A 26752-nucleotide genomic window follows, 5' to 3' on the forward strand; every position below is an offset into this window, starting at 1 on the left:
TGTGCTGCAGGAAATCAGTATGACCAAGCACATCCATTAAGTAATGAATTACAGAAATGCCAACAGTCCCCCAAAGATCCCCCCTCTGATGGCTTGGAATGAAATGAGGGATGCTGTAAGGGAGCACCTGTGCCTCGAGGATGCTCTGCACGTTGTGGTGCTCTCTCTTGTCGCAGGAGCTGTGGAGATCCCGTCTGCTCAGCTGGCCCATGGGGGCAGGTACACCTGCGTGGCCCGGAACACTGCAGGCTCTGCACACAGGCATGTCACTCTGCACGTGCAGGGTAAGCTGGAGGTTGACGAGCAGGACTGTTCTGGCAGCCAGCATTGCTACTTCAACCTGCTCAGGTTGTACAATTTTTGTGCTCTTCTCTGTTTTCTTAGCCTTGAACGTTATGCTTTTCCCATTTTCTTTCATTCCACAGAGCCACCCATGATCCAGGCCCAGCCAGGGGCATTGGATGTCATTGTGAACAATCCCATTGTGCTGCCCTGTGAGACCACGGGCACTCCTCAGCCCGTGATCACATGGCAGAAGGAGGGCATCAACATCATCACCACAGGTATCTCCCAAAACCTGGGACCCTGCCTGCTCCCATGACACAGACACCCATTTTCTTGTCTGAAACTTGGGTTTCTCCTCTCTGTTCATTTAAAACCGAACACCAAGCCAGAAGTGTCGTACTTTGATTATATTTGTTTTAGGGAGCAGTTACATGGTCCAGCCAAGTGGCAATTTGCACATTGCCAGAGCAGCTGTGGAAGATGCTGGCACTTACATGTGTGTTGCTCAGAATCCAGCTGGCACTGCTCTGGGGAAGATTAAGCTGAAAGTTCAAGGTAAATCACATTTAAACTCCTTCTCTTGGTCCAAACACAATTCTGAGCAATAGAAAGGAACCTAGTGCTTTCCTTACAGTGCTTTGATCACAGTGTGATACGATGCTGAGCAGAGCCCAGAGGGTTTTCGATGTCTACTTTAGGATATACTTTTAGAATTATTTTCACTAAGAACTAAAGTGTTCCTTGCTTCTTACAGTATCTAATTCTTTGTTCCTTCTAGTTCCTCCTGTTATCAAGTCCCACGTGGAGGAATATGTCGTTGCTGTTGATCAGTCTGTCACTCTGCAGTGTGAGGCTGAAGGCTACCCTGGGCCAGAGATCAGCTGGCATAAGGATGGGCAGCAGATAACAGAGTCCATGCAAAGGAGAATTCTGAGCACGGGAGCTCTGCAGATCCTGTTTGTGCAGCCTGAGGACAGCGGCCGCTACACCTGCACAGCAGCAAATCCCGCAGGATCCAGCACCTCCAGCATGGAGCTCACTGTGCATGGTAAGGAGCTCTTCCTGTGAGGATGGGGGCACTACAATGGCTGGTCCAGACAGGCTGAGGACTCTCCATTCCTGGAAGTGTCCAAGGCCAGGTTGGACGGGGCTTGGAGCAACCTGGGGTAGTCAGAAGTATCGCTGTGCACAGCAGGGCGTTGGAATGAGATAGGCTCTAAGGTCTGTTCCAACCCAAACCATCCTGTGATCCTATGATAAGTGGGATTGTAGGGAAACGATGTGTGTTACCAGTGTAATCCCACAAAGTGTAAGGAGCTAGGGATGTACAGGGAGAAGTTCAGGAAAATTGTGCTACTTAATATAGGGGAGTGTTACTAAATTGTAGTATTGGCTAGTTGCTTGAATTTCATTGATGGAGATGGACAATCCAGAAGGTCCAGGCAAGGATTTTCTTCCAGTGTTGTGCTTGGATAATACCCAGAGGAAATGTTTTTAATGATCTCCCCACAGTTCCACCCAGGATCCGCAGCATGGATCCGCAGTACACGGTTACAGAGGGCTCCCAGGCTGTTCTGTCCTGTGTGGCTGAGGGGATCCCAGCACCAACAATTAACTGGAGGAAGGACAACACGCTGTTAAGAGACACAGTGGGAAAATACCAGACTGTGCCTGGTGGAGACCTCATTTTGGACAATGTTGTGGTAAGTTCCCTAAAAATCTAAGCTATTACTGGACATATTTGGCAGTGATAAGATCCACTTCTGGGTTAGTCATTGTTTTGTTTTGAGTTCGTGTTCTTAATATTCCAAAATCATCATAAAAGTTTCGTTTTCCACTGGGGAGTAAAATCTATGAAGAATTTGTAGTGGTAAATCTTCAGGAAGGATAAAAAAGAAGTGTTCGCCGTCCTTTAGATTTAGGGAAGTGGAAGAGCTCAGCGAGCATTTCTGCTGAATGCTTGTTCCAAGCCTTTCAAGATTCTCTTACTGATACAAGTGGTGTGTGCTGTAGGATATATCCCAGCTGAAATTTCCCCACCATGTTTCCTTCCAGCCAGAAGACTCTGGCAGTTACACCTGCATTGCCACCAACGCTGGTGGGGAGGACACACACACGGTCACCCTGACAGTTCATGTGCTCCCAGCTTTCACTGAACTGCCTGGAGATGTAGCCTTGACCAAAGGGGAACAGCTCCGCTTAACCTGCAAAGCAACTGGGATACCTGTCCCCAGAATAATGTGGACCTTTAACAATAACATCATTCCAGGTGGGTCCCTGATGGTCATTTGGCTGCAGACTTATTTCCTCTGCAGCATTGCAGTTTAGGGCAGGGAAGAAGAAAACTCTAGCTGGAATAAACTTTCAGTGATTGTATGAGGAATATCTTTAGCGTAATGCAATCATGTAATTAAACTGCTTCTGAGACAAAACTGTAAGGAAGGTAATTAAAAAGTGGTCCCTGTTCTGTAGCCAATAATGTAGCACATTAAAAACATTAATATCTGATGGTACTTACTCAGCATCCAGCAACTGATGCTCAAAATTACAGGGCAGCTGAAGTGAGTTGGTGCATGCGGGCAAATGTCACAGCAGTGACTTCTTGTGCTGTCCTGGAGTGTCTCAGGGATGCACAAGACCCCACAACTGTGCTGCTTAGAGTGCACAGATCCAAACACTTCTGTGAGCTGTGTACATTTCAGTCCCTGGCATGACCTTTCCCTGCTCTCCCTCCAGCACAGTATGACAATGTCAATGGGCACAGTGAGCTGCTCATCGAGAGGGTGTCCAAGGAGGACTCGGGGACCTATGTGTGCTCTGCAGAGAACACAGTGGGCTCCATCAAGGCCATTGGCTTCGTGTATGTCAAAGGTACATGAAATTCAGCAGTTGTGGTTGTTGCTGGACAGCTCCACGTAACCACTGGTTTGAATAGTGGAGTTAGAATGGGATGGGTGGGAAGGGACCTTACAGCCCATCCAGTCCCAACCCCTGTCATGGGCAGGAGCACCTTCCACTAGCCCAGGTTGCTGCAAGCCCCATCCAGCCTGAGCTTGGACACTTCCAGAGATCCAGGGGCAGCCACAGATTCTCTGGGCATCCTGGGCCAGGGCCTCCCCACCCTCACAGGGAAGAATTTATCCCTAATATCCAATCTGAATCTGCCTGCTGTCAGTTTCAAGCCATTCCCCTAGTATTTAATACCTTGCTGATGGCCAAATGGGAAAAATCCAAACAGGTTGAAATTCTCCCTTCAGAAAGTCAGAGGTGGGTGATCCCTGCCAGTGGTTCTCATTAGGGACATTTTATTTTGGCTCTACTATTTCTCTGCCATCCCTTGTTTTTTCAGAGCCTCCAGTCTTCAAAGGGGATTACCACTCCAGCCGAATTGAGCCCTTGGGTGGCAATGCCATGTTGAATTGTGAAGTCAGAGGAGATCCCCCTCCAACCATCCAGTGGAGCAGAAAAGGAGTGGGAGTTCAGATTAGCAAAAGGATCCGACAGCTCGTCAATGGTTCCCTTGCTATCTATGGCACCGTGGTGAGTCCTGCCCCTGTACTGTGAGTGTCTGCCTTGAACTTGATTGATAAAGGTATTCCTGATCATACCGGTTTGAATAAGTCAGGCTAGATATTTATCCTTTTTTGATTTCATCTTTAACAAATGCTTTAATTCAGACTAGAATTAGATTTGAATTATTGAGGCAAAAATCCCCAGGGGGTCAGAGTTCTCTTTGCTTGTCAGAAGGACTGAATGTACATGCCAATTGTTGATGTGTGAGATCCTGGTCATGACCAATTAAATGGGACCTTTCTCCTGACCTTAAGAGAGCCTAGGTTCTACAAGTCAGCAGGAAAGATATTGCATTCTCCATCTGCATATCTCGTATTCCAAATCAAAATTCCTAATCTGAACAGCAAGGCCCCTATTTTTCCCCATGTACTCATGTCTGCATTTTGAATTGGGTTTAAAATTCCCTGCCAGGAAGGGCCCTGTAGACTGAGCCCCTGTTTTGTTCCTCAGAATGAAGATGCTGGTGACTACAAGTGCGTGGCAACCAATGAAGTGGGCGTGGTGGAGCGCAGCCTGACACTGACCCTGCAGAGTAAGGCTCAAAGGGAGGCTTAATGCCCCTTAAGGGAATGAAAACCTGCCTATGGAGAGGTGCAGGCAGCTCCTGGGGGCATGTTTCAGGTTGGGCACGGCCTTGGAGGTTTGGACTCATCTCCTCTTCCATGGAATCACAGAAGAGCCTGGGTTGAATGGGACTTTAAAGATCACCTGCTGTGGACAGGGATGCCTTCCACTGGAGCTGGTTGCTCCTTGAATGCTTCCAGGGATGAGGCAGACAAGAGCTTCTCTGAGAATCTTCCATCATGAATATGTGACAGTCTGGTCTAAACTGTGATGGAGGTCGAAGAGAGAGATGTAAAGGGTATTTGAGCCTCATTGTAGAAACCAGTGTGGAATGAATTGAATCACTCTCTGAAAGGGCCTCTTTTTCTTAGTTCACTCAGTACAACTGGAATAAACTAGACTCAACTTACATGAAGTGAATCCTAATTCTCGTTGATATTATTTTACTTTTGGCAAAAATAATATGTTATAGTTTTTCTTTGCTAGTAGGAGAATTTCTAAACATGCCCTTCCTACTGTAGCCTCAAGTATTGTGGGTCTGTTCCTTACCCCTCAGTTTTCTCTGGACATGAATAATAACGTCTTCCTGTGGATTTTATGAAGAACAACCCATTTTAGCAATAATGAAGATCATATGCTCTTACAGCTGGGCCTTAATCTCTGCTTTAGTCCTCAAGTTGCTGCATGTTCAAACCAGCTTTTGTTGGCATTGTAATGTGTGTCTGGTGGCACTTGGGAACATGATTTAGTGGTGAACATCAGTGGTGGTGGTAGGTTGATGGTTGGACTTGGTGATCTGAAATGTCTTTTCCAACTTAAGGATTCTGTGTTTCTATTTTGCTAGTGGGGGATCAGCAATAATAATTTTAGTCAAAGTAAACCGACCTGGGATTTCTCTGCGCTCGCTTTAATACCAAATCAACCAAGCCTGTGCCCGTGTGCTGTTGCCCCAGAGAACCCTTTCTCTTCCAGGCCCCCCTGTCATCACTGTTGAACCGGTGGGGACCGTGCTGGAAGCCGGTGCCACAGCAGTGCTGGACTGCCAGGCCAGGGGAGAGCCCCCTCCTGCCATCGTCTGGTCCCGCCAGGGCCAGCCCGTGCTGGGCGATGACAGAGTGACCCTGCTGCCCAACGGCTCCCTGCGCATCGCCGCCCTGCAGAGGGAGGACACTGCTGAGTACCAGTGTGTAGCCAGGAATCTCCTGGGATCCGTCCTCGTCACAGTACCCCTGACTGTGCAGGGTAGGTGCACAAAATGTCAGAGTGACTTTGAAGCTGGTAGATGACAGCATTAATCTGGGTCAAATGTGGTTCAACTTGCCCACGTTTTATGGATGATATGTTTGATCTTATCTTCTTTATAAGCATTAAGTCTAAGCTAAGCTTAGTCTCAAGTGCCAGTGGGACTGTCTTTCATTAAATTTTATTTTATTATACTCATCCAGCTGGGTGAGACAGATGCTCTGAAGTGTGTGAGAGATAAAAAATATAGTGAAAGAATCTTGAACCAGATCCTATCCTCAGAGCACATTATAACTGAACTGTGCCCCTAAAGAAAAGCATTTAGGAGCATATTGAGTAATTGTCTTTGAACTACAGTAAGAGATTTTTTGTACAGTAATGACATGAAGCGAGATGGATTTCCAAGGGTCAGGAGGTGCAGTTTTCACTTCTCTGTGTCGGCCTAAGGGAGCTGTCGGCGCCAGCAGTGGCCAGCAGCATCCCTGCTCCCATTGCAGTGCACGGAGGGTTCTCCAGCTGGCTGGAATGGCGGGCATGCAGCGTCACCTGTGGCCAGGGTGTGCAGGAGCGTGTCCGGCAGTGTGACAACCCCGTGCCAGCCAACGGGGGCCGCGGCTGCCAGGGGCCCCACACCGACCTGCGCAGCTGCCAGCGCCAGCCCTGCCCAGGTACTGCTGCAGGCACACAGTCCCACAAGGGTCTGGGTTGGAGGGACCCTAAAGCCCATCCAGTGCCACCCCTGCCATGGGCACGGACACCTTCCGCTGGCCCAGGTTGCTCCAAGCCCTGTCCAGGCCTTGGACCCTTCCAGGGATCCAGGGGCAGCCACAGCTTCTCTGGACACCCTGTGCCAGGGCCTCCCCACCCTCACAGAGAGCAGTTCCTTCCAAACACCTAATCTAAATCTCTCCTCTTTTACTTTAAAACCTTTCCCCCATGTCCTATCACTGTCTGCCCGTCTAAGTCTCCCTCCCTCTATTTTTTTACCCTATTTAAGTGCTGAAAAGCCATAATGAAGTGATACTTTCCATGTGCCTTGCATTAAGTGCCCAAACAATGAACTTTTATCACCATGGATCTTCATGGCAGATTAATTTTTCTAAGTAGTTTTAACCAATTTTGGAAAGAAGGAGGAAATTTCAATAAATACTGCAAAAATATTGTTTCATGAAAACTGCTTTTCTGGTCCTTAGTGGATGGGAGCTGGTCAGAATGGGGGCTGTGGGAAGAGTGTTCAAGGAGCTGTGGCCAAGGGAACAGGACGAGAAGCAGGACCTGCAGTAACCCCCCAGCTCAGCACGGAGGGAAGCCGTGTGAGGGCAGTGCTCTGGAGTCAGTCATGTGCAATCTTAGGCCTTGCCCAGGTAAGAGAAGTGTAATTTAAACTTATTTGCATGAGGGACTTCACATACAAGTCTCTTTGTTTCTCCAAACCCAAATTATTTCAGCTTATTTTTAGTTGTTAATTATTTTTTTTTTAATTTAATGAGTTCTTGGAAGCAAGAATCATAAAAGTAAGTGTAAGAAATCCCAGCAAAATTTTTTTTACACCAGTAAAAGTATTAATTTTATTTTAATTTGTTCCAGTACTTGTTACCTACATCCTCACAGCATAATTTCTCTCTACTTTAAACCTATCCTGCAAAGCCAGATAAAATAAGAAAAGAACCAAACCCAAACCACCAACTATTCAAAAGCTATGTAAAAATTACTGTTAATAATTTAAGCCTTTATCTGTATATTTTCCTTTGTTGTTACAATTTTTAGCCACATTTGCTCCCAACTATGTGAATGTTCAGGTTTCATTCCTATCCCATAAGTATTTCCCACATTTAAAAGGTTGTAGTTTTTTTCAGAGCCTTCACCACTGATACGTTCCCTTCTGTACAATTTGCAGTGTTTGATTTTTCCATTTTTCCGTGGCTCTGCTGGCATTGTGATGCCAAATGCTTATCCATGGACCTGAGACTCATTTCTCTAGGTTTTGGCAGGAAAATCAGCTCTGGCTGCTGCTCTCTGGCAGCTTTTAGCCAGGCTGCCTTGGCCCTACTCAGGCCTCCATCCTACCCAGGGAACTGGGAAACTCCAGGTTTCATTAAGCATTCAGTTCTGATGTTCCACAGTGGTGGTAAGGTGATGTAGTCAAAAAACAGAAAGGAGTCGAACTCTGCTTGTCAAAGTGCTGACTGGGCCACTGCTCATGGCATTTTGTGGGGGATCAGGGATATCTCAGGTGTGTGTCTGTTCTGGGGCAGTGTGGGAGGATTTGGGATGTCCCAGGTGTCTGTTGTGGGCAATGTGGGGGGATCAGGGGTGTCCCAGGTGTCTGCTGTGGGCAGTGGGGGGGATCAGGGATGTCCCAGGTGTCTGCTGTGGGCAGTGTTGGGGATCAGGGATGTCCCAGGTGTCTGTTGTGGGCAGTGTGGGGGGATCAGGGATGTCCCAGGTGTCTGTTGTGGGCAGTGTGGGGGGATCAGGGGTGTCCCAGGTGTCTGTTGTGTGCAGTGTGGGGGGATCAGGGATGTCCCAGGTGTCTGCTGTGGGCAGTGTTGGGGATCAGGGATGTCCCAGGTGTCTGTTGTGGGCAGTGTGGGGGGATCTGGGATGTCCCAGGTGCCTGCTGTGGGCAATGGGGGGGATCTGGGATGTCCCAGGTGTCTGTTGTGGGCAGTGTTGGGGATCAGGGATGTCCCAGGTGTGTGTTGTGGGCAGTGTTGGGGATCAGGGATGTCCCAGGTGTGTGTTGTGTGCAGTGTGGGGGGATCAGGGATATCCCAGGTGTCTGTTGTGGGCAGTGGGGGGGATTAGGGGTGTCCCAGGTGTCTGTTGTGTGCAGTGGGGGGGATTTGGGATGTCCCAGGTGTCTGCTGTGGGCAGTGGGGGGGATCAGGGATGTCCCAGGTGTCTGTTGTGGGCAGTGGGGGGATCAGGGATGTCCCAGGTGTCTGCTGTGTGCAGTTACAAACCAGTTGCTGTTGCAGTGGCTGGCGAGTGGAGCCCCTGGGGGCCGTGGGGGCCGTGCAGCACCTCGTGTGGGAAGGGCTCCCAGACGCGGCTGCGGCTCTGCAGCAGCCCGGCCCCAGCGCACGGCGGGCCCCGCTGCCAGGGCCCTGACACGCAGCTCCAGCTCTGCTACCGCCGCCGCTGCCCAGGTGACAACAAACTTCTCTTTCCCTTCCCCAGTTCTGCTTCGGTCGTGGTTAACACTTTCTGGTTCTAAAAGTCTAATCCCTGAAAAAACTCCCCTTCAAGTTTTTAATTGTCACTGACTGTCATTATTTAGCATCTACTATAGACCCTACAAATGGGATTTCTTTTTTTGTCCTTGTTGCTTTAGCTCACAGAAGCCGCATTTTAAATTTTTGATAGTTAAATTATAGGTTTCCTAAATATTTATTTTTAAAAATTTCTTATTTTCTGTTATTCATTTATCCTTTTCTTCCACATTTCAATGCATGCTTCATGAGAGGATAGGAAAAATGACATTTCTGAAATAGGACTTTTATATTTGCCTGAATGCAGAGATAATGGAGGGAAATTTCATGGACTGTAGTGTGCAACATGTTAGACTGAGCCTTCTGGCTTCATGCTCCATTTTGCTCTTGCCAAATCCTACACCAAGTCCTCATCAAGACCAGGAAGCAGTAGAAGGGAGAACTGACTTTGTGATGGTGGACTTTAAAGCCCATCTCATTCTCATCTCATCCCTGGCATGAGCAGGGACACCTTGCACTATCCCAGGCTGCTCCAAGCAGCCCTGTCCAACCTGGCCTTGGGCACTGCCAGGGATCCAGGGGCAGACACAGCTTCTCTGGGCACCCTGTGCCAGGGCCTCCCCACCCTTACAGAGAGCAATTCCTTCCCAATATCCCATCTAACCCTGCCCTCTGGTACTGGGAAGCCATTTCTCCTTGTCCCAAGTCCCTCTCCAGCTCTCCTGAAGCCACTTTAGGCACTGCAAGGGACTCTTGACATCTCCCTGGAGCCTTCTTTTCTCCAGGTGAACACCCCAAGCTCTCCCAGGCTGGCTCCAGAGGAGAGGGTCTCCAGCCCTGGGAGCAGCTCTGGGCCCTCTTCTGGACCCTCTCCAGCAGCTCTATGTTCTTCCTGTGCTTCTGCCCCCAGAGCTGGAGGCAGCTCTGCAGGTGGGGTGTTACACTGGGGGATCAGGGCATGGGGAGTTCTGGTCCCACCTCGCATGGGTAGGGACTAGGGCTAGTCCAGCTCTCATCCACTTGCACCCCAGGTCCCTGGGCAGAAATCCCTGAGTAGCTGAGATGCAACAGAGAGTCAGTGACATCCACGTTCAGTTTTCCCTGCTGTAGCACTGCTGTGCTGTGATACTCCTGTAGTCAGAGGCTGTAACTCTCTCCCCAGTGGATGGGAAGTGGTCCCCGTGGAGTAGCTGGAGTGCCTGCAGCATGTCCTGTGGGGGAGGCAGCAGGCAGAGGACACGCCACTGCTCCGACCCAGCCCCACAGTTCGGGGGACACAAGTGTGAGGGAAGTGACATACAAATGGATTTCTGCAACAGTGATCCTTGCCCAGGTAAGGGCTTTGAGTTGGGCTGTTCGCCCACTCTCTGGGTTTGGTTCTTTTCTTTTGGGGGAAAAAAAAATTAAGAAAGTTGCTCTCCAACGAAAGTAGTGTCCTAGCTTGACTGACTGGTTTTAAAACCCTGAGGAAGATCAAATCTGACTTACTCTTGCAGTTCATGGCAACTGGGGCCCGTGGAGCAGTTGGGGAACTTGCAGTCGGACGTGCAACGGGGGCCAGACAAGGCGGCACCGGAGCTGTGACAACCCACGCCCAGCCAGTGGAGGCAGGGCCTGTGCTGGGGCTGACGTGCAGATCCAGAGGTGCAGCACGGACCTGTGCCCAGGTCAGTGCTCACAACAGCAGCAGGAATGCAGCTTTCCCTGCAGGGCATCAGGGTATATGCCACATAAGGAATGTAGACCACCCACTGAAGTGTCCGAGGCCAGGTTGGATGGGGCTTAGAGCAACCTGGGACAATGGAAGGTGTCCCTGCCCATGGCAGGGAGTGGGACAGGATGAGCTATAAGGTCCCTTCCAACCCAAACCAGTCTGGGATTCTCTTTCTGATGGCAAGTGTTCACACCTGCCCATTACAATGGTTTTGTTGTCCTTTGAGCTATTCCTTTGGAACCTTGGTTCCTCCAGGAAGGAACTGACTTCAGCATAACCAATGCAGCCTGAAGCATTTAAATTAAAAAATTGCTTTCTTCATTCTTTATTCTGCAGTGGATGGAAACTGGGGGCAGTGGCAACCATGGAACCAGTGCTCTGCTTCCTGTGGAGGAGGAGAGCAGACCCGCGTGCGCCTGTGCAGCAGCCCAGCCCCGTTAAATCATGGCCGTCCTTGCCCTGGGGACTCCTCTCAGATATCCAGGTGCAACACCCAAGCGTGTCCTGGTGAGTATTTACAGCCTGCATGCACTGACAGTGTGGTGAAAGCCTGTGGCACTCCTGATTTCACTGGTGCTATCTCTCATCTTGGGCAGTTGACTGAGTAATTTAATTTTTTGGGCTTAAATCTGCCCTGAAACTGAAGCTCAGTTCTCTCTCCCCTAAAATACCTAACAGCACATATCACATGGGGTTGTGTTTTGCCTCTCCCCATCCCCTGCACAGGTGGGCCTGCACGTGCCAAGGGCAGCATCATTGGCAATATCAATGACATGGAATTTGGGATTGCTTTCCTGAATGCCACAATAACTGACAGCCCGGACTTTGACACCAGAGTGATACAGGCAAAGATCACCAACGTCCCTCGGACCCTTGGTAGGCTTCTTTGACTTTTGTAATTTTTTTCTCTGAATACACCAATACCTATCGTCTTCTGGTTTAAATGTGAAGGATTGCACTAGTTCTAGGTCTTTATATTCAGCTCCTCTGCATATGGGTCTGTGATGAGATCAAAGCTCCCTGATTTTCTGTGGTGTTTCCTTCAGGCCCAGCAATGAGAAAGCTCGTTTCCATTCTCAGCCCTGTTTATTGGACAACTGCCAAAGAAATTGGGGAAGCAATGAATGGGTTTACACTCACTGATGCTGTCTTCAAGAGAGAAACTCAAGTGGAGTTTGCAACTGGTGAGTTCCCTGCGGTAGACCAGCTTTTTCTGTGTCCAGTAAGCCAGATAGACAGCAGAGGACCATTGCTGAAATTTGGGTCTTGTGTTTACACTAGTATTTTTTGACTGAGCATGGCCTCCTGAAGCTTTATTCCACCTTTCAGAGTTCTAGTTTGAAATGTGTCATGTTTTTTATCATGGGCATGGTACACCTTACAAAATATAAATAACTGGTCAAGGGACTCGAGTTTTGATTCCAAGTGGCTGTTGGGAGTCTGTGTTTGGAACATGTGATAAATGAGTGTGCTGTTAAACTGCCAGGTGAGATCCTGCGCATGACACACGTTGCCCGGGGCCTGGACGCAGAGGGGGCCCTGCTGCTCGATGTTGTTGTCAGTGGCCACATGCTGCAGCTCCAGTCAGTGGCTGATGTCAGTGTCAAGGTAAAGCTGCTTCACGTACTACCCCTGCTCCTATGCATCTGTACTTCTCTCACCCAGAGGAAAGCAGGAAACACTGAGTTCTGAAACCTGCTGCACTGTATGTGACTTCTTTTGAGCCTGGTTGAACTGATGATGCTGATGATGCTTTTGAAAGCAGAAACTTCTCATGAGAAGGGTGGGTGTTGGTGTCTCAAGAGTTTGAGATGTTGGCAGGTAGTGTTGAGGAGGGTCTTCAGTGCAGTTATTGATGGCTGGCATGTCAGTGTTGCTTTGGGCAAAGCTATAACAGTGCATCTTTAACCTTTCTGACTTAGTAGCAGGCAACCAGTATTTTACTGTATTAATCCCACCATGCAATAAATATACCTGAAGTTGTTGATATTTTGTAAAACTGCAATATGTAGTCGTCCAATATTTATAGCCCTCTGCAGTGGCAGAATTTGTCTCTACGATTTGTTTATTTAGCACATTTGTCAGCATCTGATTTTGAATAAAAGCCAAATATTTAGAACCTCAAAAGATTGTTATTGAGGAGTAAGATATTTTTTTAGAAATTTTCTGCTGTGGCTTCTATCATCAGGATCCTCAGTACATCAGTCTGTATCTTTTTTAAAGTAATAGACCAGGCAGCGTAAGATTCAGCAGTTAAGATAAGAGTGAAAGGGACCTGTGTGTGTGCAATACCCTTTGTTCAGCAGTTAAGATAAGCCCCTTTCTCTCAGCACATCTCACAGCTCTGAAGGACAGGCCCAGGTGGTGCTGGTGTGGGAGCAGCTGATGGCCAGGGTTCTGTTGCAGGATTACACAGAGGACTACATCCAGACGGGCCCTGGGCAGCTGCATGCACACTCCACTCGCCTCTTCACAGCAGACGGAGTCAGCGTTCCCTACACATGGAACCACACCATCACCTACGACTCCACCAAGGGGAGGATGCCCTTCCTGGTGCAAACCCTGCGTGCTGCCTCCATCACTACAGAGTACAACCCGCTGGAGGAGGCCGTGGCTTTCAAAATCCAGGCTTCCATTGCAAAAGGTATTGTTCCAGGCCTTCCCAGAAATCAAACCATGGGGAAAGGGTATCTTCTCTTCCTAGAGCTCATGGAGTCACCCATAGTCTCAAAAGGAAATTTTGTGGAACTTGGATAGCTTTAGTGTAGATCCCAGGACCTGAAAGTCTTGTTGATGTACCCATAAATTAACTATTGGTTAGCATTGCTAACTGCTGGCTTATATGAACCTAAGTCACCAAAGGGGATGGGCATGAATTTATGTGAGCAGATTTTCCTTCGAGAAACTCTAATAAATGAGCAAACAGGTCTGTTACTTTTTTTAGCTCTATTTGGGCTTTTTTTTTTACATAGTAGGGAAATTACTCTGGTTTGGAAGTAAATTAAGCAGAGAGATTGCCTGTTTCAGTCTTTCTTTTCAGTAACAACATTCTAAATTAAATAAAATAAGGTTTTTGACATTTGACAGACTAGGGACTCACTGTACAATTTGGAAACCAAATACATTTTTTTTCTAATTTAAAAAGAGATCTGATAAAAGGGAGTCTCCAAGTCAAGATATGTCTGTGATTAGATCTGACTAAGCCTTTACTGAACTTACATTTATTTCCTCCAACAATTAAGATACTGGTGTTCAGGATTTTTTAAAATTTTGGTTTTTATATTTCAGTTTTCAAGCAGGCAAAACCCTGTGTCCTTTGAGGAGTCTTTCCCTGAGTTTTCCATTGTACTTTGTAGTAATACACAGTTGTGTTCTTCTACAGTGACCTCCTAAGATTTATAACATGGTGATTTGTTTGGGTCTATTGTCCTCCTTTTAGTGAAGTAAAACTGAATGGTCTTTATTCTTTCAATAAGAAACTTTCCAGGATGCATTAGGCTGGGATGGAACTTGCATCTCACTCTAAGGAGACCTTCACACACCTGTTCAAAGTTATTCAAACCAGCACAAGCCATGCAATACTGACTTTTAGTGCCAAAGTAGAAAAAAACACTAAAGGCTGCATTTAAAAGTTTCTGGTTTGGTGTTGAAATATAATAAATATTGTAAAATTCTCCAATTCTTACTTTAAAGTAATGAAATAGCCACATGTTTATCCACAAGTGGCATGTGCTTCCTTTATCACACAGGGGATCGGAGTAACCAGTGCCCTGCGGGGTTTGCCTTGGATTCGTCTGGGCCTTATTGCTCAGGTAATGACTGACACAGGTGGGAGTAACCATGGAGCCCTGGAGTGCTTTGGGTGGGAAGGGACCTTTCCACCCCTGCCAGGACAGGGATGCCTTCCAGTAGCCCAGGTTGCTCCAAGCCCAATCCAACCTGGCCTTGGATGCTTCCAAGGATCCATGAGCCCCAGCTTCTCTGGGCACCCTGTGCCAGGGCCTCTCCACCCTCACAAGGAAAAATTCCTTCCCAATATCCTATCTAACCCTGCCCTCTGACAGTGGGAAACCATTCCCTGCGTCCTGTCCCTTCAGGGCCTTGTCCCAAGTCCCTCTCTGGCTCCCCTAGTGCTGCTTTAGACACTGGAAGGGGCTTTAAATTTTCCATGGAGCCTTCCCTTCTCCAGGTGAACACCCCCAGTTCTCCCAGCCTGTCTCCAGCCCTTGGCACACCTCCATGGCGTCCTCTGGATCTGCTCTAAGACCTGGTCCATGTCCACCTTGTGTTGAGGGCTTCAGAGCTGGACACATTATAAAACCACCAGAACCTACGTCCCCTTTATTTAAAGTTCAAAGTATGCACTTCAGAAAGTGTGAATTATCCTTGCTAAAAGGGTGTGAATCCTAGGGCAGTTGAAGATGTTATTTCTGTCCTCACCTACAATATGAGTAGTTCCCAGACAGCTTTTAAATCAGCACCTCAGGTACATCTGGAGGACACTGACCCTCAGGCTCTGCTGAGCCTGCAGAGCAATGAAGGACTTAGGTAACCTATGTGGAGGAAAGATGAGTGTTGGCACCTCAGACAAGAGCCCATGTGTTCCTGCTTGGGGGATGGAGGTGGAGAGAAGCACATGAGTGCCCTGGCTGTCTCTCTAGAGTTTGTGTTGTTCTAGGGAGAAATCATCTGAGATTTCATTATCTTGAAAGATAATGAAATACCAAATGAAGGGAATTGCTAGATCTGTTTTTTCCCTGTGGGGTTTACTAGTTGCATCCCTCTGAGGAAGGATCAGATTGGAGTAGTTTCTTGGGAAGTCTCACTGGTTTTTCAAATATTTTTTTGTTCCAGATGAAGATGAATGTGCTGTGGGAAATCCTTGTTCCCACACCTGTCACAATGCCGTGGGATCGTACTACTGCTCCTGTCCCAAAGGCCTCACCATCTCTGCTGATGGCAGAACATGTCAAGGTAAGAAAGGTGCCGCTGGGGACAGCTTGGATAAAAATGCCCCTTAGATAATTTAAGGCCGTAAGATGCCTTAAGAGGCACTGCTAAGGAGAGGTTTTATTCGGGCCATTTTCTCATTATAAGAACACAGTTTATTAGTGGTATTCTAACGATTTCATCGCTGCATGTATTTGCAGTCACACGTTTGTAGTTGCCGGTGCTGAGGGCACAGTTTGGTGCGTGCCCTGTGCTGGCTGTGCAGGGTTTGCAGCTCGTTTCCCGTTGCAGACATCGATGAGTGTGCGCTGGGCGGGCACAGCTGCCCGGCGGGGCAGGACTGCGAGAACCTGCCCGGCTCCTTCCGCTGCGTGCTCCGCTGCGGGAGCGGCTTCCGCAGGACACCCGACGGCTTCGGCTGCCAAGGTACACGCGGGCTGCAGCTCTCATGCACCCGGAGCTCACTTTAGAGAACCGTCTCCAAGTTCCTGTCTATACATTTTCATTCTTAAGGTTGTGGGTTTTTGGTTTTTCTATAGGGTTACTTCATTTTTTAATCTTTTGCTTCTTCTGTCTTTAGAAATAAATTTAAAATCCCATCAGGGAAGAACTTAGCATTCTTGGGTTTGCATCCCATGTGCATTTTCTTGTACAAAGATGGGAGAGCAGCAAACACTCCTGAGCAGAAGTCAGCCAAACCCTGTTCAGGTAATGCCCTCAGGGCAACTCCCAGCCCTGGTGTCAAGGATTTGTGTTGTTCCACAGACGTTAATGAGTGTCAAGAGTCCAACTCCTGCCATCAGCGTTGCTTCAATACCATAGGAAGTTTCCACTGTGGCTGTGACCCAGGATTCCAGCTGAAGGGCAGAAAATGCGTGGGTAGGGATGAAGTTCTGAATGTCCATTCCCTCTTTCCAACAGACAAAGTTCAACATTTATTTGTTGCTCGATTTTCTTATGAAAGAAAATGCTGCTATGGATGATACACTTGATGTACATTTTGAAATCTGTCAAGCAGTACTGAAAGCCAGAGGCAGTAAGAATTGGGCTGGCTGATCCATGTGCGTGAAATGATCCAATGTGTGGACACAGGGTAATTTCATTACATAATCGAGTCCAATCCTGCCTTTTCTTTTTTTTTTCTTTTGTTTGAATGAGATGTCAATGAGTGCAGGCAGAATGTGTGCAGGCCTGATCAGCTCTGCAAGAACACCCGTGGTGGCTATAAGTGCATTGATCTGTGTCCTAGTGGAATGACCAAAGCAGAGAATGGGACTTGCATTGGTGAGTAGGAGCATTAAAGCACTGTGTGGTTATGGGAAGCACAAGGACAATGATGATGTTTATTTTTTTAAATAATCCTGGAGATGGTCCATCTTCAGGTTTTAATATTTGTACATACTAAAGCATCAATTTGTTTTCACTTATGGAACATCTGTATTTAACTTTTTTGTAGTTGGTATTAAAAAGCAGATGTATCTCTAGTTTTCCACTGTTCTTAAGCAAGAACAATAAGATTTCCCTTGATGTCTTTTCTGTGCTGGCACCTTGATTTCTCTCAGTTATTTATTGACTGAAATGTTTTGCTCTGTGCATGCATGATTTCTTAAGAGTTTGGCTCGAGAGCTCTCAATCAAGATCACAGGTCCCTGCTGCTTATCAGGAAGGGTTTTAAACACAACTGATGTTTTGTTGGTAGCAAAGCTTTTGTTCCAGTGGAATCATGGGATGATTTGGGCTGGAAGGGACCTTAAAAATCACCTATTTCTACTCCTTGCTGTGGGCAACAACACCATCCACTATCCCAGGCTGCTCCAAGCCCCATCCAGCCTGTGCCGGGACACTTCAGGTCTGGAGCAGGCACAGTAAGGATGTTGCAGAGCCGTGACTGTTGCCTTGCTGTGTGCTGCAGATGTTGACGAGTGCCGGTCGGGGTCGCACCAGTGCCGCTACAACCAGCTGTGCGAGAACACGCGCGGCAGCTACCGCTGCGTGTGCCCGCGAGGATTCCGCGCCCAGGGCACGGCCCGGCCCTGCGTGGGTAAGCTGCCACTCGGTCCCCTCACGCCTCTGCCCTGCTTTTGCCTGGCTTTCTGCTGCAGCACACCAGCAGTGCTATCCCTGCGGAAGACCGTGCTGTAGAGACAAGTTTGCTCTGCATTTCCAAGTTGCCCGTCTAAAGCTGTGTTCCGCTCTAAACAAGCAGTCGGAGCTAAGTGGTTCCAAACACAGATTGGTTTGGGGCCATACTTTGAAAACAATGTGTAAGAGGGTTTGAGAGCACTGGTGGGTGGATGTGGCAAGTGACGACTCCACAGGAAGGCTGCAGTTAAAAAAATCAGGCGGGGTTTGTTGATGTGCCTGGCTGTGCCCTGACCTGCCCTGGCTCACCCTGAAGAAAGTCACAGGAGTCATGTGGGTTCCTCTAGGGAGCACACCCCCAGGAACTGCAAAAGGCCCGATAGACCCAGAACTGAGTTTGGCTCCTGAAGATCCCAAATACACCTATCCCCTCATCAGGACTGCCAGGGGTGTTCCCCAGCAGGCAGAGCACAGGGACCTGATCTGCATTTCTCCCTCAGTGCTCCCCTCCTGGCAGGGGTGGAATAGAATCCTTGGCACTCACAGGAATGCCAACCATGCAGTCACTCCCTGTGCCATCTTGGCATAAAGCCTCGCAGGGTTTTCTTCCATGCCACCAGAGCTCTGATGTGGGGAGCAAGAGAGTTTAATGTGTGGGGCCAGGGCAAATGGATAAGCACTTCCCCTGGCATTTAAGAGACTTCAGGAAGGCAGTAGGATCACTTAGAATCACCTTTACTACATTGGTGTCAAATATTTAAAATGTAAAAGCTGACCTACCCTGATAATGAGGATTTCTGAATGTGGGTATGTGACACCAAGTGAGGTTGGTTTCTGTTGCTGTTACGTATCATGTCAGAAAAGCATTCCTCCCTGATGACCTCTTCAAGTTTAGCTTTCCTAAGTAATAGTTTTTTCTTATTTTATTTTTTTAACAACCTAAGATTTTGGACTGTCAAAAGGCAGGAATGTTTGAGATTTTTTTTAAAAAGAGATTAAATTGCACTAAGAAATGTTTGGCTGTAGACCATGATATTACTTTCACCACCTGTCTTCTGTACTGAAATAAAACCAATCCCAGACTCTTAACTTGTATTTAAGCCATTTAAACATCTTTAAAAAGCCAGGTAAAGTCTAGGACTGTAGGTTTTCACAAAACACCAGCAGCCTTAAAGCTGCCTTCTGACCAAGGGCCACTAAAAGCTCCCTCCTAAAGTATTTTTATCTTTTGAATTTTTATGTTCTGAAAAATATATTTAAAATACTGATTCATCCAAAGTATTACTTGTGTTAATAAAATTCAGTTTTTATTGTCATTGTTGACAGTGAGCACAGGAAGGAGTTGAAAAGTAAGGGCCCAGACTGAAAGAGAAGAAGTGAATTTTGTTCCAGCCTGAATAATTTTCTGCCATTTTTACCCTGGGTAAAGCCCTTTGTGCCACAATTTCCTTTTTGTTTGTTGGACAGGGATAAGATGCTCCTTTGGGACCCCCACGGAGCTCTGTCTGCCCATTTACAGCATTTCTGGTAGCTATGTTATTTTCTCTCCTTTCCACATAGGTGGAAGGGCTTTGCTAGAAGTTGCTGTAATGCACATTACACACATTGCACACGTGCAATGCTATCTAGAATATAAAATCAGGCACTGTTTTTCAAATTAGAGAAAGCCTGAAAATGTAGCTATTTCAATTTCAAGTAATTTTATCGTGTTCTTGTAAATATTAGGGTTCCCGTGCCTTAGTAGCCTCTTCTCACAGAGGCAGCCTGGAACCAACACTGGTGACTCCCTGCAGTCAGTTCTGCTTGTATTGCACAGGCTGCTCTAGCAAAAGAAATTGCTTTAATTTTTGCCTGTTGTCTTTTGTAGTTTCTATGATAATCTTCTATTGCTTATTCACAACTTGTTCCGAGGACATTGGTTGTCATAAAAATGTCAGCGTTAATTTATTTTAGGCAGGTGCAGAATGTAAAAGTCAGCACTTGAATGCAAAGGAAATAATGAGTTTGTTTTCTTTTACATTTATATGAATAATAAATTTTTCATCTTAAGCACATACTGAGATTAATACACTTAAAATTCAGATTAGTTGTCATACTTAAAGTGAAATTCTCGTTTGTAAGACCTGAAAATTTTACCCTAAGGATAATTCCACAAATATGTGACATTTCAGTTGTGTGTTTGCCAAATAACAGCTGGAAAATAGTGTAACACTCTGCAATTACTACTTCTGGATTTTCAACTCTTAAAGCATTTAATTATTAATATCCCCCTAAATTGTTTACAACTTTAAATGCATCAAATATTAACCACTTCATTAAAAAGCAGCCTAATGTTCTACTATATTTCTGACAGTATTGATTTTTAAATACTATTCTCATGAATTTGTGGCTTGGGGAGTTACAAGCTGTGCTCAAAAGCCTGTTCATAGGGAATCCAAATGAAACTGTAACAGCATTGGCTTAATGCCATTTTTACAATAGTAATTGAAAGAATACACACTACTGTGAAATAATTAAACTATTATTGAGTCACCAGTAAGGTCATCTTTAATTTCTAGTAGGAGAATGTTTATAATAGAGGCCAATTATAGATCTGCTGTGATGTATGTTCATAGCAGGATTTTTATTTCTAGTCATTGCAGAGTTCTTTGGAATTAACAGACTTTTGTCTTTTTCTGGTGAAGAAATACTGAATTTGAAAAGAAATACAGTATGTGTCAAATTTCCAGCTGAGCCTGAAGTAACTTGATAAAAACTATAGAAAATTCATTTCTGGTAGTGTCAGAGAGTACTGTGGGAGAAGGGTCCTACAGTCTCAAGAGTACTCATAGTTACTTGGAGGGAATCACACTCAGCATGTTTTACCCTCAAGGCCTTTATCATACTTTGTATGCTCAGCACTCAGTTTTGATTTAAGGATCATATTTACTGCTGGGGTGGCTCAAATAACTTTGGACTTCAATTTAAACAAAAAGAAAAAGACATTGCTTAGGAAAGCAAAAATAATCCTATTTTTTCATGTCCAAACGTGAATTAATATATACTCTTTAGTCTCTAACCTGTCACTGGTGGAATGACCAGTAGCAGAATCAAAAGTTAGAACATACCCAACCTCTTGCCCCTGCAGCCTTGAAACACTTTCTTGAGCCCAGTGCTCCAGCCCTGGAAGTGTCCAAGGGCTTGGAGCAGCCTGGGATAGTGGAAGGTGTCCCTGCCCATGGCAGGGGTGGGACTGACTGAGCTGTGAGGTCATGATTCTATGATTCCCCCAACACAAGGCACAATAACACATCAGAGCCTGTTGTGCTTCCATTAGTGTGGGGTGTAAGGAATTTCGAGCACTGTACTTGTCTGGAATGCTCTGTGTTAAGCATCATCTTTTGAAGAAGGACCCAGCAGCTTCTTCCACTCATCTGTGGAGCACTTAAGGAAAAAAAGACAATTACTAAGAGAGTATTGAGCAGCTGGGGCTGAAATGAGGCTTCAGCAGGGTTCCTGTCCCAGTGAGCACAGTCACTTCAGCCTGTGGGAGAATGAAGGTCTCTTACAGTCCAGGACAGTGGATCCTGCCTGCTTGGCCTCGTGTTCTCCATGTTCTACTGCCTCCAAATCTTGCTTTTATGTCTTCAGCTTGTTCCTGAGACTAAGTACGTGTGTGTATATATATACGTATAGTTATGTGTTGTTGTTTGTTTGTTTTCTCTCCTTTCCACATGGTTTGGGGCTCTGGATCATGTCACATGAGCAGACATTAATGAATGTGAACAAGTGCCTAAACCCTGTGCACTTCACTGCACCAACACCCCCGGCAGCTTCAAGTGTTTCTGTCTACCTGGGCAGCAGTTACTAGGTGATGGGAAATCTTGCGCTGGATTGGAGAGGGTGCCAAATTCGGATGCTTATTACAGTAGCTATAACTATGCTCAATTCTCCCCTGGGAGACACAACCAGCAACTGCAGCACTATTACAGGCACTCCTCAAATCTCTACAGCTCCTTCTCAGAGTATAGGAACAGCAGAATACCTTTCTCCAGGACTAGAAGGAACCTTAGAGAAACTTGTCCTGAAGGCTATGAGGCAAGAAATGCCAGATGTGTAGGTAAATGTCAGTCCTATCTATGCAACTCTGTTTTGGGCCTTATTCTTAGGTTACTGTGTGATATATACCAGGGGCTGAGGGTTTGTGGTGCTGGGGTTGTGTTTTCTATTACCCTGGTCAATATTCAGAGGGTTCTGCATGTTCTGGTCTCAGTCGTCTTGGCTCACATTGTAGCAAAAATGTTCTCAAACCTCCTTATAACCTCTTGTTTTAATTGTGCTGCTTATTATTTATTTGCAAAGTATTTACCTCTGTTACTCTCTTTCTCCTGGTCACGGTAGCTCAGCTTGGTGAATTTTCTGGCACTTCAAAAACCATCAGTAGCCCCAGTCTAGTCACAGTGCTTCTGTCAGACTCCCATTGGCAGCAGTAATCTGTGTCAGAAAGGTTTGGAATAAACATTTTAGAATCGATCACCCTGGGGGCAGTTCCAGCACTACCACAGGACTGTCAGTCACTGTCACACGGGCAACAGTCACAGAAGCTTTTAAATTATTATTTTATGTAAGAAAAAGGGTTGCAGTGTAATGCAGTGAGCATGGAGAAGATATCAAACCTTGTATTTAAACTAAAAGAAGTTTCAGTAGTCATATCCGTGTGAGTTGTTATGGTATAGGAGGATAATGGAGAGACCCAGGAGTACAGCTGTCACTGAGGAAAGGAAGGGTTTGATTCAAATTTGGGTCTTCATCCCAGCTTCCAGTTGGAATTAGTTAATATGCCATGAATATTAATAATACTAATATTCCATTAAACTTACATTTCATTGCATAAATATCTAAATTTTAAGATTACTGTTTAATATGAAAAATACCCCCAAATGATGCTTTTGTTAAAGAAAATTCTTTCAATAGGCAACCATCAGGATTTGCTAACAGCACAGAGGTTTGTAGTCACATCTGTTTCTCTTCTCTGTTTGCATTTTGACCTAGTGCAACCCCTGTCAGTCAAACAGAAGGGAAGCACTGATTTCACCATGCAAGTCTGAACTACTGCACTAGATTACTTTATTACTGCCCTGAATTAGGCAGATGTTTCAAAAGCCATTATAATTATATATTATATATTATATATTATATATTATATATTATATATTTATTATATATTATATATTATATATTATATATTATATATTATATATTATATATTATATATGGTGTTGTCTGGTACTGGTACTTATGTATTTGAGAGGGAGATTAAAACAAAAAAAAAAGAAGAAAGAAGAGCATTTAGTGACAGTCTTCCCAGCTACTGAGCCTAATTCATCCCTCTGGCACGGGCAAGGCCAGTTTGAAAGGGAAACAGCTTTGCCTGAGGAGAGAGTGACTGTAAGGAAGACTCCCCCAGTGACAAGGCTTCCTCTGGTGAGATAATGAGCCTGGGTGTTCCCTAAGCATGTTGCTCAACACCTGATTGATTATTAGGCAGCTCAAATTCCTTTGGGGGCAGGACTGTGTATATATGACCCTGCCAGTGGACACAGGTGGCACATCCCCCTTTCTCCCAGAGCTCTGTCTCAAAAGTGGTGTGCTCAGCTGTAACATCTGTCACAGCTGCTCTTCACCGAGGGGAGGAGGCCCTCAAAGCTGACTTTAGTGCCTGCAGAGTTATGAGGAATGGCACAGGTAAGGGGGGAGAGGACACTCTAGTCCTAGGTGTTCAATCCCATCAGTAAAAAAGATCCAGGCAACTCCCACCAGCTCTGTCCAAATACTTGCAGTACATAAATAGGGAAAAGTACCTGTGTTCATGGCAGGCTCAGGGAATGCTGAGATGTTGGTGCTTCTCTCTGCAGACATCGATGAGTGTGAGAGCAGAGACACGTGTCAGCACGAGTGCAGGAACAGCCTGGGCAGCTTCCAGTGTGTCTGTCCCATGGGATATCGCCTTATGGCCAACGGCAAAACCTGCCAAGGTATGGAGAGCCATCTCTGCACTGCTCAGGGGGAGGTCTGCAAAAAAAAAAAAACAGACACAAACCAGGCCCAGGACATGGCTAAGCCACTTCTCTGAATTGGCTATGTGAATCAGCATTCAGAATTTCAGGTTTTAGAAGTTTTTGTATTCCACACTTCATTGTTTCATAAAACATCAGGAAACTAGACAATTGCAACTTCTATTCTCTGCTGTCCCCCTGTGACGTCTCATTACACATTGAGCTCCAAGCTCTAGGGTCAAACAGAGGCACATTCTGGGCTCTGCTCAGCCTTTACCAACTTTCACCCTTTAATTCTTTTACCAGCAGTTGATCCCTTGTTTTTCTATCCAGATATCGATGAGTGTCTTGAAGAGAACATAAATTGTGGATCAAATCAGATGTGCTTCAACATGAGAGGAAGCTACCAGTGCATAGACACTCCTTGTCCACCCAACTACCAGCGAGAGCCACATTCTGGGTATGTTTTATTCTCAGCCCCTTCTCACCTGCCCCAAGCTCAGCTCCTTAACCTGTGCTTGTTAAAGAAGAAAATTTAAGTTTGCCTGACACCAGTAGAGCTCACAGTAGCTAAAGGTAAGGCATTTACATTGAAGATCACGGAATCACAGAGTCCTGGGATGGTCTGGGTTAGAAGGAACCTTAACAGAACATCCAGTTCTGGCCCAGGGTGCTCCAAGCCCTGTCCAGCCTGGCCTTGGACATTTCCAGGGATGGGGGTAGCCACAGCTTCTCTGGGCACCCTGTGCCACTGCCTCAACTGTTAGGAAGAATTCCTTCCTAACATCTCATCTGAATCTCTCTAATGGCCTGACTTGCCATCAGCTTCAAAGCATCAGATATATTCTTTTAGTTATGAAAATCATGCTAAGTTCCTGTTAAGCTTTGTTATTTCCCTGTTCTGAGGAAAAAAAAATATTGATTTCTTTTAATCTTTCAATATCTTCAAAGAAAAATAGCTTGTTTCATTGTCAGACACCATCTTTTGGGATCAAACTCAACTGCAATGACATCTACACTGACATGGAGGTCATGTCCTTTGACTTCCATTAGCAGTGGCAAACTGCACTAGCAAAGATTTCATGTTTTAAGTTTTGATTAATAAAAGTAAGTTTTATTCTGTCCTTCATTTCAAATTCTTTATTTTATGACCTAACAGACACATACCTCAAATGCTGTCCAGAACATTTTAAATCAAGTCTTCCCATTCTAATGTTTAAGAGCACAGTCACTAAAACTTACCCCATGGATGTCAATGACTTCAGTGTAGCCAACATCTGTCTGACATGATCCTGTTGAGGCAATTAGGGACATTACACCGGGCTGCAGCTCTAAAGGAACAAAGGATGAAGAGTGCATAAGCACGTCTAGAGCAGTTTTAATCTGCAACAGGGTAAACAGGGGAATAATTTCTCCTCTAAGACCTATTCCAGTTCTTAAGATACTGTGCCTTCTCCCTGGGCTGAAGTCTTCTGCTTTTTCCTAGGTTCTGTCTCAAAAGCTGCCCGGCCAATGACCTGGAGTGTGACCTGAGCACCTACGCCCTGGAGTACAAGCTGCTGTCCCTGCCCTTCGGCATCGCTGCGGGGCAGGATCTGATCCGCCTGGTGGCCTACACTCACGACCAAGTCGTGCACCCCAGGACCACCTTCCTGATGGCAGATGAGGACCCCTCCGTGCCGTTTGCCCTGAGGGATGAGAACTGGAAGGGGGTGGTGTTCACCACGCGGGCGCTGCGGGAGCCCCGGACGTACCGCATGGGCGTGCGGGCCCTGTCCTACAGCGCCGACGGCAGCGTCGAGTACCGCACCACCTTCATCGTCTACATCGCCGTGTCCGCCTTCCCCTACTGAGCGCCGGCCCCTCGGCCAGCTCGCAGCTGAACCTCATTCCCCGGGGCCAGGGTGCTGCTGCTTCAGCCTGACTCTGCTGCCTGCCCCGCACAGGGAACCACTTCCAAGGGTGCTATGCTCTCTTCCCCTCTCCTGCTTCCCAGAGGCTGCCTCTCCAGTTCCATTGCTCCAACTCAAGAGGAAGATCCATGGCTCTGAGGACCTGTTACCACTTGCTTTATTTATTACACTGGAATAGTCATTTTCCACAGAACGTTCTGAAAACCAGCAGAGAAATCCACGTAGTCTAAGCAGTAAGCAAGGAGCAGCCTCCACTGAAAATAACTGAAAGTAAACCCATAATTAACCCATAAGTAACTGAAAATAAACCCATAATTTCAAGTGGTCTACATATTTTAAAGGTTGCTAAGTGGTTTAAATTTTATATCTATTAGTTTTTTTTCCTTATCAATTACCCAATAGAATTAGGGCTGTGCTATACTATGTTGTGTGCTCGAACCCTCCAAATGCCACAGTGCCCAAGGGTTGCAACTGCTGAAACAAATGCCATTAAAGTTTGTTCACAGCTAATGAATCTACAGAAGAATTTGGAACTGGTACCTTTGGTTTCTATGCAAGTGTAGAGATGTTGCTATTTTTTGGAAGGAAAAACCAAAATGGCTTCTTCTACTTTATAGAGCAGGTATTTTATAACTTGTTTTTACTCTACCATTCTGGTATAGCCATTTATTTAACCCAAACCCATATCCACTGCCATACTCCCAGCTCAGTCGATGGTCTGGGGTTTTACGCACATGGAACATTTTTCTCCAAAGGTGGTGTAAGTTTGGTTCAATAATGTCAATACACTGTACACAAGTAATTTTGCCAAGATGTATTCTATTTTTATGGACATGTATATATGTGGTTTTTCCTATGTGTATTTTCTATGCAGTATCTCAAGAGTGTTTTACAATTAAGTTTGCATAAAAGGACAATGTCAGTACAATGAAAATAATCAAAATAAAGGTTCCCATCACCTTTGAGATGGCTGGGAGTTTTATCTTTGAAAAAATTCCATTTCTAAAACTATCACCCTAAATGCCAGGGAAAAATGCAGAAGGTATTGTGCCCAGCAAACCAGGGAGCATCTCCAGTTCTTTTCCCTCTTCCTGGCACTCTGGGGTAGTAAGGGATTATCACCAGTTTTAAAGTAGATTTTTAGCCACAGGGACAAATTGTCTCCCACAGAATGTTGTC

General features: G+C 46.0%; 1 protein-coding gene across 1 annotated transcript in view; it reads left to right on the top strand.

The window, feature by feature from the left end:
• The window catches only part of HMCN1 (hemicentin 1), a 165482-nt gene extending 138944 nt beyond the window's left edge, over positions 1–26538 (top strand). Inside the window, exons 78-107 of the mRNA XM_088170182.1 lie at positions 177–284; positions 426–563; positions 706–840; positions 1064–1333; positions 1798–1988; positions 2341–2554; positions 3022–3156; positions 3635–3825; positions 4309–4390; positions 5395–5664; positions 6162–6332; positions 6858–7028; positions 8646–8816; positions 10042–10212; positions 10376–10546; positions 10930–11100; positions 11320–11469; positions 11640–11777; positions 12080–12201; positions 13000–13237; positions 14343–14405; positions 15448–15567; positions 15835–15969; positions 16309–16422; positions 16702–16827; positions 17456–17584; positions 21374–21724; positions 23520–23639; positions 23994–24120; positions 25147–26538. Of these exons, the coding sequence (XP_088026308.1) occupies positions 177–284; positions 426–563; positions 706–840; positions 1064–1333; positions 1798–1988; positions 2341–2554; positions 3022–3156; positions 3635–3825; positions 4309–4390; positions 5395–5664; positions 6162–6332; positions 6858–7028; positions 8646–8816; positions 10042–10212; positions 10376–10546; positions 10930–11100; positions 11320–11469; positions 11640–11777; positions 12080–12201; positions 13000–13237; positions 14343–14405; positions 15448–15567; positions 15835–15969; positions 16309–16422; positions 16702–16827; positions 17456–17584; positions 21374–21724; positions 23520–23639; positions 23994–24120; positions 25147–25513 (5060 nt within the window). The 3' untranslated portion in view covers positions 25514–26538. The remainder of the gene's footprint in view (positions 1–176; positions 285–425; positions 564–705; positions 841–1063; positions 1334–1797; positions 1989–2340; positions 2555–3021; positions 3157–3634; positions 3826–4308; positions 4391–5394; positions 5665–6161; positions 6333–6857; positions 7029–8645; positions 8817–10041; positions 10213–10375; positions 10547–10929; positions 11101–11319; positions 11470–11639; positions 11778–12079; positions 12202–12999; positions 13238–14342; positions 14406–15447; positions 15568–15834; positions 15970–16308; positions 16423–16701; positions 16828–17455; positions 17585–21373; positions 21725–23519; positions 23640–23993; positions 24121–25146) is intronic.
• Positions 26539–26752: the final 214 nt, after the last annotated feature.

Source organism: Sturnus vulgaris, chromosome 9 (genome assembly GCF_052056855.1).
Source record: "Sturnus vulgaris isolate bStuVul1 chromosome 9, bStuVul1.hap1, whole genome shotgun sequence".
NCBI lineage: Eukaryota > Metazoa > Chordata > Aves > Passeriformes > Sturnidae > Sturnus > Sturnus vulgaris.